Source organism: Trachypithecus francoisi, unplaced genomic scaffold, assembly GCF_009764315.1.
Source record: "Trachypithecus francoisi isolate TF-2019V2 unplaced genomic scaffold, Tfra_2.0 Lachesis_group12, whole genome shotgun sequence".
NCBI lineage: Eukaryota > Metazoa > Chordata > Mammalia > Primates > Cercopithecidae > Trachypithecus > Trachypithecus francoisi.
In genome coordinates, this window is record NW_022681457.1 from 73,248,179 (window position 1) to 73,262,797 (window position 14,619).

At 39.1% G+C, this 14,619-nt stretch overlaps 2 protein-coding genes across 2 annotated transcripts in view; both read right to left on the reverse strand.

The window, feature by feature from the left end:
- Window positions 1-1,899: 1,899 nt before the first annotated feature.
- On the reverse strand, window positions 1,900-2,428 carry LOC117092604 (60S ribosomal protein L23a-like). The gene has a single exon (XM_033226423.1). It carries the CDS (start codon window positions 2,420-2,422, stop codon window positions 1,952-1,954), a length of 471 nt encoding a protein of 156 aa, XP_033082314.1. The 5' UTR covers window positions 2,423-2,428; the 3' UTR covers window positions 1,900-1,951.
- Window positions 2,429-8,987: 6,559 nt separating this feature from the next.
- Window positions 8,988-14,619, reverse strand: part of CUNH1orf185 (chromosome unknown C1orf185 homolog) — a 48,240-nt gene continuing 42,608 nt past the window's right edge. The window contains exons 4-5 of the mRNA XM_033226425.1: window positions 11,125-11,161; window positions 8,988-9,416 (exon numbers count right to left, since the gene is read on the reverse strand). Coding sequence (XP_033082316.1) covers window positions 9,112-9,416; window positions 11,125-11,161 — 342 coding nt within the window. The 3' untranslated portion in view covers window positions 8,988-9,111. The remainder of the gene's footprint in view (window positions 9,417-11,124; window positions 11,162-14,619) is intronic.

Below are 14,619 nucleotides of genomic sequence, written 5' to 3' on the forward strand. Positions count from 1 at the left end.
GGATGCTAATTTGCCATGCTGTCTTCTGACTAAGCCTTGTTAATCAGAGGAATGCCTCTAAGAGCTCTACCTTAACTACTGTACATCCTGGCCTTAAGTCAAAACAACCTTGATCATAAATTTTGCCCTTAGGCAGATTCACATAGCATTCTTACCTTTCCCTGAGGGGTTTACTTCAATTGTCCTACACATTCCTTCCCTGTGGTATATAAGCCCTGGGTCTGGAGAGTAATGGTGTGGAGATCCACCATCTCATCTGTGGCTGCTGGGACATGGCTTCTGCTTGTAAGACTCTATTAAATGTTTCTCTCTGAGAAACTGGATATGCCAGTCTCTTTCTTCAGCCTCTCAGCTTCTTTGGAATTTGGGGTAGGTTTGCATATGCCTGCCACTGCAGAACAGTGTCACAATTTACATCTTTTTTTGTTTTGTTTTGTTGTTTTTGAATTTTTTTTTTTTTTGTAGATACAGGGTCTCACTGTGTTGCCCAGACTAGTCTCAAATGCTGGCCTCAAGCAATCCTCCTACCTTGGCCTCCAAAAGTGCTAGGATTACAGATGTGAGCCACCATACCCAGACTACATCTTTTAAAATTGTGTATTTGGTAACAAATTATTTTAGCTATAGTTTTTTAAATACTTCTGTCTTTTAACTTTTATAGTATAGCTAAAAATGATTTACATACCACCATTATAGTACTAGAGTATTCTGAACTTGACTATATATTTACTATTGAGTTTTTTTCTTTCATATGTCTGTCTTTCTCTTTCTTTCTTTCCTTCCTTTCTTTTCTTTTCTTTTCTTTTCTTTTCTTTTCTTTTCTTTTCTTTTCTTTTCTTTTCTTTTCTTGATGGAGTTTTGCTCTGTTGACCAGGCTGGAGTACAGTAGTGTGATCTCGGCTCACTGCAACTTCTGCCTCCCAGGTGCAAATGATTTTCCTGCCTCAGCCTCCCAAGTAGCTGGGATTACAGGCGCACCTCCAAGCCTAGCTAATTTTTGTATTTTTAGTAAGGACAGCATTTCACCATGTTGGCCAGGCTGGTCTCAAACTCCCGACTTCAGGTGGTTCACCTGCCTTGGCCTCACAAAGAGCTGGGATTACAGGTATGTGTGCCCAGCCCATATATTTGCATTTTGTTAACAAGCATCATTTGTTTTAACTCAAATAACTCCATTTAGCAATTCTTCTAAGGCTGGTCTAGTGGTGATAAATTCCCTCAGCTTTTCTTTGTCTAGGAAAGTTTTATGTTTCCTTTATTTCTGAAGGAAAGCTTTGCTGGTTATAGTATTCATGGCCAGAAGTTGTTTCTTTCAGCACCTTGAATGTATCAATCCCCTGCCTCCTGGCTTGCAAGTCTATGCTGAGAAGTCTGTTAGCCTTATGGAGTTTCCCTTGTATAAGTTTATTTTCTTTTGCTAGTTTCAAAATTCTCTGTAATTCTTGACAATTTGACTGTACTATTCCTCAGCGTATTCTTCTTTGGGTTTATCTTTCTTGGGTTTCTTTGAGCTTCATGAATCCAGATGTTCATCTCCTTCCCAAGATTTGGGGAGTTTCAGACAGGCCTCTTTCTCCTTCTTGGATTCTCAAAATCTGTGCATTCATACACTTGAGGGTGTCCCCAAGGTTCCCGATGCTTTCTTCATTCCTTTTGTTGTTGTTGTTCCTCTAATTGGTTAATATTGAATGTCCTGTCTTTGAGTTTTCTAACTGCTTATTCTGCATGTTTGAGTCTGCTGTTGAAGCTCTCTATTACACTTTTCTTTATTGTATCCTCCGGCTCCTGGAATTGTTAGGTTCCTTTTTCATGGTTACTATTTCTTTATTAAAGTCTCATTTTGTTCATGCAGTGTTTTCCTAATTTTATTTAGTTGTATAATTGAATTTTCTTTTTTTTTAATGTTGAAAAGATATATATATATATTTAGAATTAGGCAGCTGGACTCAGTTTAGATGATCCCAATTTTGTTGGCAACATCCAAAGCATTGTAATCAGGAGCTAGTCGAACATATGCCTTTTTCTTTCCATCAGGCCGAATCAGGGTGTTGACCTTGGCCACATCAATGTCATAGAGCTTCTTCACAGCCTGTTTAATCTGGTGCTTGTTGGCTTTAACATCCACAATGAACACAAGTGTGTTGTTGTCTTCTATCTTCTTCATGGCAGACTCAGTGGTCAGCGGAAACTTGATGATAGCATAGTGGTCAAGCTTGTTTCTCCTGGGGGCGCTCTTCCAAGGATATTTGGGCTGCCTCTGGAGTCGCAGTGTCTTGGGCTGCCGGAAGGTGGGTGACGTGCGGATCTTCTTTTTTTTGTGGCTGTGGACACCTTTCAACACTGCTTTCTTGGCCTTTAAAGCCTTCATTTTGGCTTCAGCTTTAGGAGGGGCAGGAGCTTCCTTCTTTGCTTTCGGCGCCATCTTGTGAAAAGGATAATTGAATTTTCTTACATCTCATTATGCTCATTTAATTATTTTGAATTCTCTTTCAGGCAATTTGTAGATCTTCATTCATTTCAGTTCAGTTGCTGGAGCTTTATTAGTTTCCTTTGGTGGTGTTATGTGTGCCTGATTCTTCATTATCCATATAGCTTGCTTTGGCATCTGCATTTGAAGGCAAAAGCACCACTTCTAGTCTTTATAGATTGGTTTCAGTAGGTTAAGAACTTCTCCTATTAGGCTCTCAAATTAATAAGATTGCCTCTGGGATCATGGTCAAATGGGGTTGGAGCTGGATCGCATGGTTACTTCTGTGTCTGCAGTGAGGTCTGCAGATGGCAGGCCTGTTACCAGGAGCTCTAGTGGGTATGGATCCTTTCTGGTCCCTGAGGAGATTAGAATATGTCTAGGACCTTATTCCACAGGGCTTGTGCTGGGATGAAGATCCACTTCAGGGTCTACAGACAGTGGGCCTGATGCTAGGTGTACAACTATGTATAGCTTCCTCTGTGTCCCTGGGAAACTTCCTGCTGGGTCACTTACTAGGTCTCTTGGCAGGCAGTACTATCCTGGTCCACGGCTGAGAGAGAACAGAATGAAGTCACAGGGGTATTTCAGTGTCCACAGCCAGACAGAGGTCAGCAAGCCTTTTCCACAGACTCAGACAGGCACATCTCTCTCTGGGTTCCTGTGCCATAAGCAGTACCAATCTCTGACCATTATTGGGAGGTGCTGGAGCCAAGTGTCACAACTATTTCAGAGTCTGCTGTGGAACTGAGGTTGGCAAAGTGGCCCTGGGGACTCAGGTGGGTATGTCTCCTTCTGGGACCCTATGCCACTTCTGATTTCTGACCACTGCTGAGAGGGGCTACAGTCAAGTTTCAGAGCCATTTGTGAGTACACGGTGGGGACTGAGGTCAGCAGGTCTGTCACCTTGAAGCATAAATGGCTGTGACTCCTCCCAGGTCCCTGGGTTAATGGGTCTAGTAGCAGGATTAGGGCCAAACATGACTCAGAGCTGAGTCAATAGGGAAAATGAGTCATTTCCAGATGGTCCAACAAGCGCATTTCTGCCCTCTCAAAAGGCCCTCTTTAGGCCAGGTGCAGTTGCTCATACCTGTAATCTCAGTACTTTGGGAGGCTTGCTTGAGCCCAGTTTCAAGACCAGCCTAGAAACAAAGGGAGACCCTGTCTCTACAAAAAAATAAAAAAATTAGCTGGGCATGATGGAACACATCGTAGCCTAGCTACTTAAGAGGCTGAGATAGGAGGATTGCTTGAACCCAGGAGTTTGAGGCTCCAGTGAGCTGTGATCATGCCACTGCACTCCAGCCTGGGTGGCAGGGCAAGACTCTGTCTCAAAGAAAAAAAAGAAAAGACCCTCTTGGTCTTGGGCTGCATCAGCATTTCACAGACTCCTACCTGGATCCCAAAGCTTAACAAAGGCACTTTTGTCTGTGGATGCCTGTTAAATTACTATTGCTGTGGAGGGATAGTTTGTCAACATCACTCCGTTATTGTTTTTATTTGGAGGTTTTAAGTATAGTTAAAGTGTAAATAAGGTTGGGTACAGTGGCTCACACTTGTAATCCCAGCACTTTGGGAGGCCAAGGCTGGTGGATCACCTGAGGTCAGGAGTTCAAGACCAGCCTGGCCAACATGGTGAAACCTATCTCTACTAAAAATACAACAGTTAGCCAGGTGTGGTGGCCTGTGCCTGTGATCTCAGCTACTTGGGAGTCTGAGGCAGGAGAAACACTTGAACCTGAGATGTGGAGGTTGCAGTGAGCCGAGATCGTGCCACTGTACTGTAGCTTGGGCAACAGAGTAAGACTCCATCTCAAAAAAAAAGAAAAAAAAGTGTGTAAGTGAATGCTAAATCGATAATGAGTAGACTGTGGTTTGTACTGTATTAACTTAGTTAAGCTAGAATTATGTTTCTCAGAATCTTTTTCTATGTATAGTTCTTGGCTGAAGATGGCCTAAAGAGGAATTTGTGCAATATTTGGAAAGCAGAATCTAAGCAGAGGCCATTATTCTGTGAAGGTAGTCTGCTTAGATGTGGAAACACACTATAGAGAGGCCAGTGGATTCCAGTTTGTCCTCACTTCTCTGCCCTATGTCCAGTTCTTTTCAGTGTCCAGTTCTCCCTCCCAACTGCTGACCCTGTGGGCAAACAGTGGCCCTAGGTCTGCCACCAGATGCTTGGCAGCACAGAGTCAAAGGCAGTTGCAAGCTGGGTGCAGTGATGTGCTCCTGTAGTCCCAGCTATTTGGGAGGCTGAGGCAGGTTGCTTGAGTCCAGGAATTAAATTGTAACCCAAGTAGAATAGTGTGACTCTGTCTCAATAAAATAAAATAAAAATAAAATAGGCTGGACGCAGTGGCTCACACCTGTAATCCCAGCACTTTGGGAGGCTGAGGCAGGTGGATCACGAGGTCAGGAGTTTGAGAACAGCCTGGCCAAGATGGTGAAACCCTGTCTCTACTAAAAATACAAAAAAAATTATCCGGGCATGGTAGCTGGTGCCTGTAATCCCAGCTATGTGGGAGGCTGAGGCAAAGAATTGCTTGAACCCAGGAGGTGGAGGTTGCAGTGAGCCAAGACCGTGCCACTGCACTCCAGCCTGGGCGACAGCAAGACTCCATCTCAAAAAATAGAAATAAAATAAATAAATAAAAATAAAATACATTTTTAAATGTTATTCCATATTTCCAGGCTAGGAAACACGGAACTACGTTGTACACCCAAAGGCAGTTGCTGCTGAGGCACAGTTTCCTGTAGACATTCCCACAAGCCTTTCCTCTACAGTCTTACTGTGGCAGTTGAACAAAGTGGTTTCTCTAGTTATTCACTTTAAAAAAAAGTTTTACTTTTTATTTTTATTTATTTATTTATTTTCAAAAGATCTCTTGGTCAGAGTTTCAGGTTATCTTGCTGGTGACTCCTCTGATTCTCCAATTTCTCTCCTTAAACTTCACTTCCTTGGCTCCTCTTACAATTGTGTAAGGTATAATAATTCCAATAATAAATCTCTTACCCCAATCCTAAAAGTAGTTCTTCCCTCACTGAACCCTGACTGGTAGAAATAGGGAAAGTCCTGATGGAATTTGAACCTGTTACACCTGTTCCTGAGATCCAGTTACAACCTTGTACTTCCTACATTTAATTGTTCAAACATTATTTGGATTCTGTTTATGAAACAAAACTTTTCTCCTTAAGCCAATTTGAGTTGGTTTTCAGGTATATGTAATCAAAAGATCTGTAATTAATACCCCATGTCAGTGTCAATTGTGGGTCTCTTACATGCCTGCATGTCTGTGAGCAGAAACAGACTGCCTATGTTCCAAATTATCTTTTCAAGGATGTTCATATAGTGAACAACCCTGGAAGAGAGAGACAGTGGCTCCCTCTGGTACAAAGGGCAGGTATGCATTACCGTCCATTTGAAAATATTTGGTTCCCTAAACTCCTTCCTGTAATGCAGCCCACTGTTGGTGCAGGCATTATCTTGACCCTCTTTCATACCAGCCTGCAGGAACTGCGGGCCCAGGAAATAATGCAAAAGGATGTCAAAAATGATGATACTCTGACTACTGTTATTGCTATGAACAATAGGCTGCCCCTTGTTTCTAACCCAAAAGACACGAAACTGTTGCATGATACCTTGTCAGCTTGCATAAAGAGTGAAATCTCAGATCCTTTATAGTTCTTGAAAATGAGATTACTCTAGACTGGCATAATTTCATAAGTATTGTTCACAGGACTTTTCAAATAGAACAGTGTATATACCTATGATGTGGAGTAAGATTTTAATAAATGAGTAAATGTGTTAAGTTTTTAAGAAATACATTCCATTTATGGCCGGGTGCGGTGACTCACGTCTGTAATCCCAGCACTTTGGGAGGCCGAGGTGGGTGGATCACTTGAGGTCAGCAGTTCAAGACCAGCCTGGCCAACATGGTGAAACCCCATCTCTATTAAAAATACAAAAATTAGCTGGATGTGTTGGCACATGTCTGTAGTCCCAGCTACTCAGGAGGCGGAGGCAGGAGAATCGCTTGAACCCAGGAGGCGGAGGTTGCAATGAGCCGAGATCGTGCTATTTTGCCCTCCAGTCTGGGTGACAGAGTGAGACTCTGTCTCAAAAAAAAAAAAAAAAGAAAAAAAAGGAAAAGAAAAAAGAAAGAAATTCAATTGATTATATTATTATGGAATAACAATTACTTTATATGCATAAATCTATTTATAATTTGTAATATAAACAATAATTTGGTCAGGCAGGATGCTTTGATTGTAGTAATAGAAACAAAGGTCTTTCTAGTTTATGCCAAAAGGGGGATTTCTTATAAAATTACAAGGATACCTTAACAAAGCAAAGAACAACAGTTGAAGCGAGGCCTTAGGGACTGTGGCCAGTAATACAAATCGAATCTTGCTAGCTTAAACAAAAAGGAGATTTTATAATTAGGATACAAGAATACCCTACCAAGCCAAGAGTAGGCATTATAGCCATACTTCATGAAGGGCTGGGACAAGGGAAGAGAGCATTGTTAGATAGTCAGAAATCACACTCTTCTAATCTCTCGTCTCCAGTTTTCACTTGGCAAATGTTTCATTGCTCCCTCACTGCATATTTGGTGTTTTTGGTTTTTTTCCCTTCCTAAGCCACACGGTAGGCATGGCAACCCATAGCTCCCCAGTTTGTATTTCCTCTATTCCAGAGAAGAGTCAGATGAAAGCCAGAATCTCTTACCTCTAACCCCAAATTCCTAGGGAAGTTTTAGGACATCACCAAAATTAGCAATAACTCCCTTCTCTGGGATTGGAAGTAAAACAGAAGTTTCAGGACACCAAGAGACAGAGGACAGTTAACATTTTTGTTTTTACTGCCTCTTACAGAGCTTGAACTTACTTAGATTTAGGTGAGGATAGCTGTAGATGTGCTGGAACCCATAGCACACTGTGTGAAAATGACCAGGTGCTTCAAAAGAGAGAGCAGTTCTAACTCCTTTTACAATTGCCCTTGGGATAGGAATGACAGGCCTGGGTAATACTATAAACTTATTTGAGGGAGAGTTCTTTGCATTTATTGTAGGAGGTATGATTTATCTCTCAGGAAGGTGTGAATAGGTCTTAGTATGGGTAATTTAAGCACAAAAGCTAATATGCTTGTTAATGAGTCATTTTTTCCCAAGGGGAAGAAAAATACTAATTACATGGAGAATGTTTAGGAAGAAAAAGAAAAGATTACATAGTAAGTGTCAGACATCCCTCAGAACTGTAAATAGAAATTTGACCAAGGGTCTTATAGACTGGAGAGAAACTCTAAATCATCTAGCGTGAGTCAGGTGCCTGTAAGCATTTTTATCATAGTAGGGTGAGGGTGAGGAACATTCTGAGAAATAAAGATAGAAAAGGAAAAATAAAATTAGTTTCTGAATTCTTTTTTTTTTTTTTTTTTTTTTTGAGGCAGGGTCTCACTTTGTTGCCCAGGCTGGTGGAGTGCAATGGCATATTCTCCACTCATTGCAGCCTCAACCTTCAGGGGTCAAATGGTCCTCCCACCTTAGCCTCCCAAGTAGCTGGGACTACAGGTATGTGCAACCACACCAGGCTAATTTTTGCATTTTCTGTAGAGACAGGGTCTCACTATGTTGTCCAGGCTGGTCGCAAAGTCCTGGGCTCAAGCAATCTGCCCACCTCAGCCTCCTAAACTGCTGGGACTACAGGCATGAGCCACTGTGCCTGGTCTATTTTCTGGATTCAGCATTTCAAGCTATCTTGAAGGAGGAAAATTATACTGCTTACTAAAAGCATAACATGGTAATATTTGAATTATAAGTAATTTATGTGTTTTAAATTCAGAAAAACTAATAGAGATATTCCACCTAGCCCTACCCACATCGAAATAAAACTGAAAACATCAAAAGTATAAGGAAGTGCTGTGGATATTTTATTCAAAAATATATATTTTTTCTAGCCAGGCGTGGTGGCTCATGCCTGTAATCCCAGCACTTTGGAAGGCCGAGGCGGGTGAATCACTTGAGGTCAGGAGTTCTAGACTAGCCTGGCCAACATGGTGAAACCTCATCTCTACTAAAAATACAAAAATTAGCTGGGTGTGGTGGTAGGCGCCTGTAATCCCAGCTACTCAGGAGGCTGAAGCAGGAGAATTGCTTGAACCCTGGAAGCAGAGGTTGCAGTAAACTGAGATCACGCCACTGCACTCTAGCCTGGGCAATAGAGCGAGACTCAGTCTCAAAGAAAAAAAAATATATTATTTTTGTGCTGAAAATTTTTAAATGTTTTTCTCCTATTTGTTGACATACACTCATTTTACTTAATACGTCTTTGGATGAGAGTTAAGCTTAACATTAAGTTAAGCTTAATATTCATGACATCACTCTAGTTCTTCCTAATTTTGTTTCTAGAAATAAGAACCAGTAAGGGAAGTAGAGCCACTCTATTGTAAAGAAGAAAAATAGTAATATTAGTATGGACATGTTAAGAGACTCAGAAGCTGATAATTTAGTTTCAACTTTACCCGATTTCAGTGTATACAAGGTTTCAAAAGAAAAAGTCATTCAGTATTATGTGGAAAGTTTTGTATTTCAACCTCTGTATTTCTTCATGAACATTTTCCCTTAATGTGGTCATCTTTTTGATGATCATAAAGTGTCATTCAGTACATTTTCAGCACCCTCTTCTAATGAAATGGTTGACAGGTATGCAAATACTTTTTCCATTAGAGGTTCCCCGAGAGAAGGCATTGGAGAGTTCCTTTTCACTAGAGAATCATCAGAAAACCAGTCATCAGCTGCTTCTACACTTCGGCTGTAATAAGAATCAGATGTCAATGTTGATAAGCTTAATGTAACATTGCTGCGATTTGTTGCAGAGCTGGTCTCTGAGGGATCACAAATGACACTTTTTGTTGCAAGGCGGGATTCATCTTTAGAATGATCTTTAATTGCTGTAAAAACATAGATTTACTATGAATATTATATATTCATGAACCAACTCTTAATTATAAGGACAATGTCAGAATGGGCAGGATAATGCTATAAAGAAATTCTGAGTTGCTATCATCATCCACACAGTGTTATATGTAATTAGGAATTAGCAATATTTTCATGATAATCAAGAATAGAAAAGACTATTCTAAATGAAATCAACCTGCTTAAACAGAAAAAGACTAATTAGGCTAGAGATGTTTCAAAATATTCCTTAAAATCAGAAAAGACTGATTGCCTTGTTTTAGAAATAAATTTTAACAATACTGGTATAATCAATAAACTATCATTTCTTGCTTAGTCAATCTGTGTAAATATTGCATTACAAATTCAACTTTCTGAGAAAGAAATAATTATTTATGATAGTAGAAATAACTACTACAGTAATCTTTAAAACTCAAAACCAAGCAAAAAACATTTGTAAGATACATAGTTTCTACTTGGAGCAAAGGATTTTATAACTAATTTGTTTCATTTTAAAATAAGGACAACTCAATATCAAAAAAGAAAAGTACATGCTTCCTTAGGCATGTATTAGAAAATACTTGGTCTGCATTGGGAAGGGTGTATGAATTGGCTTTATACCAATAATAGTAACAAACCTTCCTGTAGAGACTTTCAATTTACAAAGCATTTTGATATACTTCTATATCTTATTTATACTCTTAATAATTCTTCAAGGTAGTTACTGTTAGCACCACTTCATGAAAATAATAAACAGACTTAGATAAATGACCCATTACAGATCAGATACAAAATAGATTTTAGCCTAGATTCTCATTCTTTGTCTCATGCTTTTCCCATTATAATATTTATGCTGTACATTTGCCATTAAGATATGCTGTTTTAGAAAATACAATATCTATAAAATATTCTATAATACCTTTTATAATACTTCACATATTAACTTTTCTTTTTAAAAAACTTCTGTATAAGGCCATTCTTGCAAACATATCTTTTTTTTTTCTTTGAGACAGAGTCTTGCTCTGTCACCCAGGCTGGAGTGCATTGGCATAGTCTTGACTCATTGCAACCTCCGCCTCCCAGGTTCAAGCGATTCTCCTGACCCAGCCTCCCAAGTAGCTGGGATTACAGGCCTGCACCACCACATCCAGCTAATTTTTGTATTTTTGGTAGAGACAGAGTTTCACCATATTGGCCAGGCTGGTCTTGAACTCCTGGCCTTAAGTGATCTGCCCACCTTGGCCTCCCAAAGTGCCAGGATTACAGGCATGAGCCACCACGCTTGGTCTAAACATATTAACTTTTATATTTTCTACATTTTTAAAGCTCTGTAAAATATCTTGTTATCTTTTATATTCAGCATCTCTAAACTTATGTAGGAGGTAATGTTCTGAGGTACTAAGATGTGATATGCAATATCTTTTTATCCTCAAGCATTACTGTTAGACACTGACTATGGTAACTTTGGGTACAAATCAGAGATAAAAATTAAAACCTCACATTTTAGTTTAAGATATGATATTGCAAGTTTCATTTTTTCTAAAAAATTTATGCCCTTTTACATAATAATAAATTAATGTTTCCCTAACATTTTCATACCATTAAGATACTTAGATGACATTTAGGATAACCTCTTGATTCTTCAAGATGTGAATTGCCTAAGTTCATTAAGATTTCTTCTAATAAATTATTGAGAAAAAATACCTTTTATATGTGCTGCTTCCTTTTTTCTTTGCTCCTCCTACATTAAAAAAAGTTATTTGTATTTTAAAATCAGAATATTTTTATATAACTTCTTTCATATATTTTATATATGAGTAACACATTTTGACATTATAATTTTTTAATGGAAAATGTTTCTTTCCACAGCATGAATTTCTTTCACCAAAATATATTGAGAGAAAAGAAAAAGTTGAAGTATCATCTGAAATGAATTTGGATTGGTCCAAAAAGGCAGTCTTCAGGATAAGGAATAACAGTTCAAATAGGATTCGTTCTCTCCATCCTCAGCAACTTGGTCAGAACTAGAGAAGGCTAAAAAATAATTAGAATCCCTAGACTTGTTTAGTGAACTAACAGCAATAATAACAAAAAAGTGAATTCTGGTTGAAGGTCTTTATAGAAATAGGAATATTATTTTTATTTTTATTTTTTTAGAGACAGAGACTTGCTCTGTCACCCAGTCCAGAGTGCAGTGGCATGATCATAGCTCACTGCAGCCTCAAACTCCTGGGCTCAAGCGATCTTCCTGTCACAGCCTCCTGAGTAGCTGGACTACAGGTGCGCGCCACCATGTCTGGCTTGGGAATTTTTTTTATAGCAAATAAAACATTGTTTAAAAAATACATTCCAGATATGTTCTGGGAAGTGTAGTGGTGTAGTAGTTCTCAAACTTTAGGGCATTAGAATTACCTGATGTGCATGCTAAAATTCCAATTCTTGATTGTAATATCAGACCCTTCTGAAACAGATTCTCTAGAAATTTTTGGGAGTATGCATTGTAACACATTCTGCAAGTGATTCTAATTCAGATTTTTCTTAGATAACTAGATAAACAACAGGCTAAAGCATAGAGCGTTTGGGATGGAGTGAGTGAAGATGAAGTTGGAGAGATAATAGTGTCATGTCTTATGTTGTGGGAGAAAATGTGTCAGTGCTCTGTGCTGATCTGCATTTGCCTGTCTCCCAAAAAAGCTTATTTGGGATACTTATATTCATTTTATTAGAATAAACCTCTTTTTTTTTTTTTTTGAGACAGGGTCTCATTCTGTCACCCAGGCTGAGGTGCAGTGGCATGATCACAGCTCACTGCAGCCTCAAGTTCCTGGGCCCAAGTGATCCTCCTGCCTCAGCCTCCTGAGTAGCTGGAACAACAGGTGCATACCCACCATGTCTGGTTAACTTTTAAAATTTTTTGTACAGGTGGGGTCTCACTTTGTTGCCCAGGCTGGTCTCAAACTCCTGGGCTCAAGTGATTCTCCCACCGTAGCCTCCCAAAGTGCTGGGATTACAGGCATGAGCCGCTGCACCCAACCAGCACTTTTTACAAAGACAACTTTAATTCTTTGTCACTTTCACCTTTTATTAACAAATGCCAGTATGGGCTTCCTGACCTTACCTTGTCTAGATTCAAGACCAATGCATTCTGTGACTCCTGTATAAATATATTCTTCTCAGACTTTGATGTGCTGACAGATTACCCTGGGAGCTTGTTAAAATGCAGATTCTGACTCGGTAGGTCTGTGTTGGGATATAAGAGTCTGCACTTCTAATAGGCTCACCTAGGTAATGTTGATATTGCTGATCTGCGAACCAAAGACTAAGGCCCTAGACTGATTAAAATTCTACCCAAAATAAGGGAATGACAAATGAGCATTCTTATATACTGCTACATGTACACAGGTAGAATTTTTTCTAGTGAAACTTAATAAACCCACTTCTAGAAATTTATTATGCCAAGTAAATAATTTAGGTTTTGTATAAACATTCAGCTACCAGAATATTCACCCAATACTGTTTTTTAAAACCTGCAATTTCAAATCCCAAGCATATGGCTGGGTGCAGTGGCTCACACCTGTAATCCTAGCACTTTGGGAGGCCAAGATGGGTGGATCCCTTGAGCCCAGGAGTTAGAGACCAGCCTGAGCAACATAATAAAACCCTATCTCTACAAAAATACAAAAATTAGCTGGGCATGATGGTGCATGCCTGTAGAGCCAGCTACTCTGGGGGTTGAGGTGCAAGGATCTCTTGAGCCCAGAAAGTCATGCCTGCAGTGAGCCATGATCGTGCCACTACATTCCAGCCTGGGTGACAAAGCAAGGCCTTGTCTCAAAATAATTAATTAATTAATTAATTATTTAAAAACTCTAAGAGTAAGGAAATAGTTAAATGTATTATGATACATAGATATTAATACAATGCATATTCTTTCAACGGTTAAAAATGATGCTATATGTCAGCAGTTATGAAAAAATTCAGAAAATGGTGGGAATGTATCAAAAAAGACAGAAAACAATCTCGAAGTCGTACATACTAACTAGATTTGGGAAAATTTGGGCATCTAAATAATGGTAGTGATGGATTATAATCTACTGAATGAAATAGAAATCCACAAATCCACAGTGGTAATAAAACAACAGAGAAGGGACAGCTGATTCCTTACATTCACAGAATGCTAAATGACAATTGTGGATGGGAATGGCAGAGTTAGAAAATCACCATTTTGCTACAGTTTAGTTAAGATTTACTCAAGCACAAATAATTTTTATAGCTAGAGAGTAAAGTTTGACAAAGAGAAGGATATCTGTGTGGTTTCAAAGTGTCTTCACACAGGTCGTTTATTTATCACAAGGGTAAAAAATAGGAATAATACAGTGTGGCAAAAACAAAAAACATCTTGATTGTGTGATCAATCTATAATCTCTAATTAATAATACTCAGGAGTAAGGCTGGCACGGTGGCTCACACCTGTAATCCTAGTACTTTGGGAGGCTGAGGCGGGTGGATCACCTGAGGCCAGGAGTTTGAGACCAGCCTGGCCAACATGGTGAAGCCCCATCTCTACTAAAAATACAAAAATTAGCCAGGCATGATGGTGCACACCTGTAATCTCAGCTACTTGGGAGGCTGAGGCATGAGAATCTGGGAGGTGGAGGTTGCAGTGAGCCAAGATTGCACCATGCCACTCTAGCCTGGGCCACAGAGTGACTCTGCCTAAAAACAAAAATAAAAAAACAAAAAATAGTAGCAGGAGTAAACCAGAGAATATCACTATAGCTACCAGGTATATTAAATAAATAATAAGGACATATTATGAACAACTTTATACCAATAAATTAGACAACTTAGATGATGTGGAAAATCCCTTGAAAGGCACAAATTACCAAAACTCATTCAAGGAGAGATAGTAACATGAATAGCCCTATGTCTACCAAAGAAATTGAATTCATAGCTAAAAACTATTCCACAGTGGAAACTCTAGATGACTTCACTAGTGAATTATACCAACCATTTGATGAATAATTTATACCAATTCTATAGACAATTGAAAAAGGCAAAAATCCACAGATAAACACTGTATGCCTTCAGATGTGATAAACTAAATCTGATCACAAGGAAAAACCAAATTGAGGAGCCACCTATTATGTATAAAATAACTGTTGTGGATTGTTCAAAAATGCCAATATCATGAAAGAC

Coding starts and splice junctions, on each gene's coding strand:
- LOC117092604 (XM_033226423.1), bottom strand. CDS start 2,422: ATGGCGCCGAAAGCAAAGAAGGAAGCTCCTGCCCCTCCTAAAGCTGAA.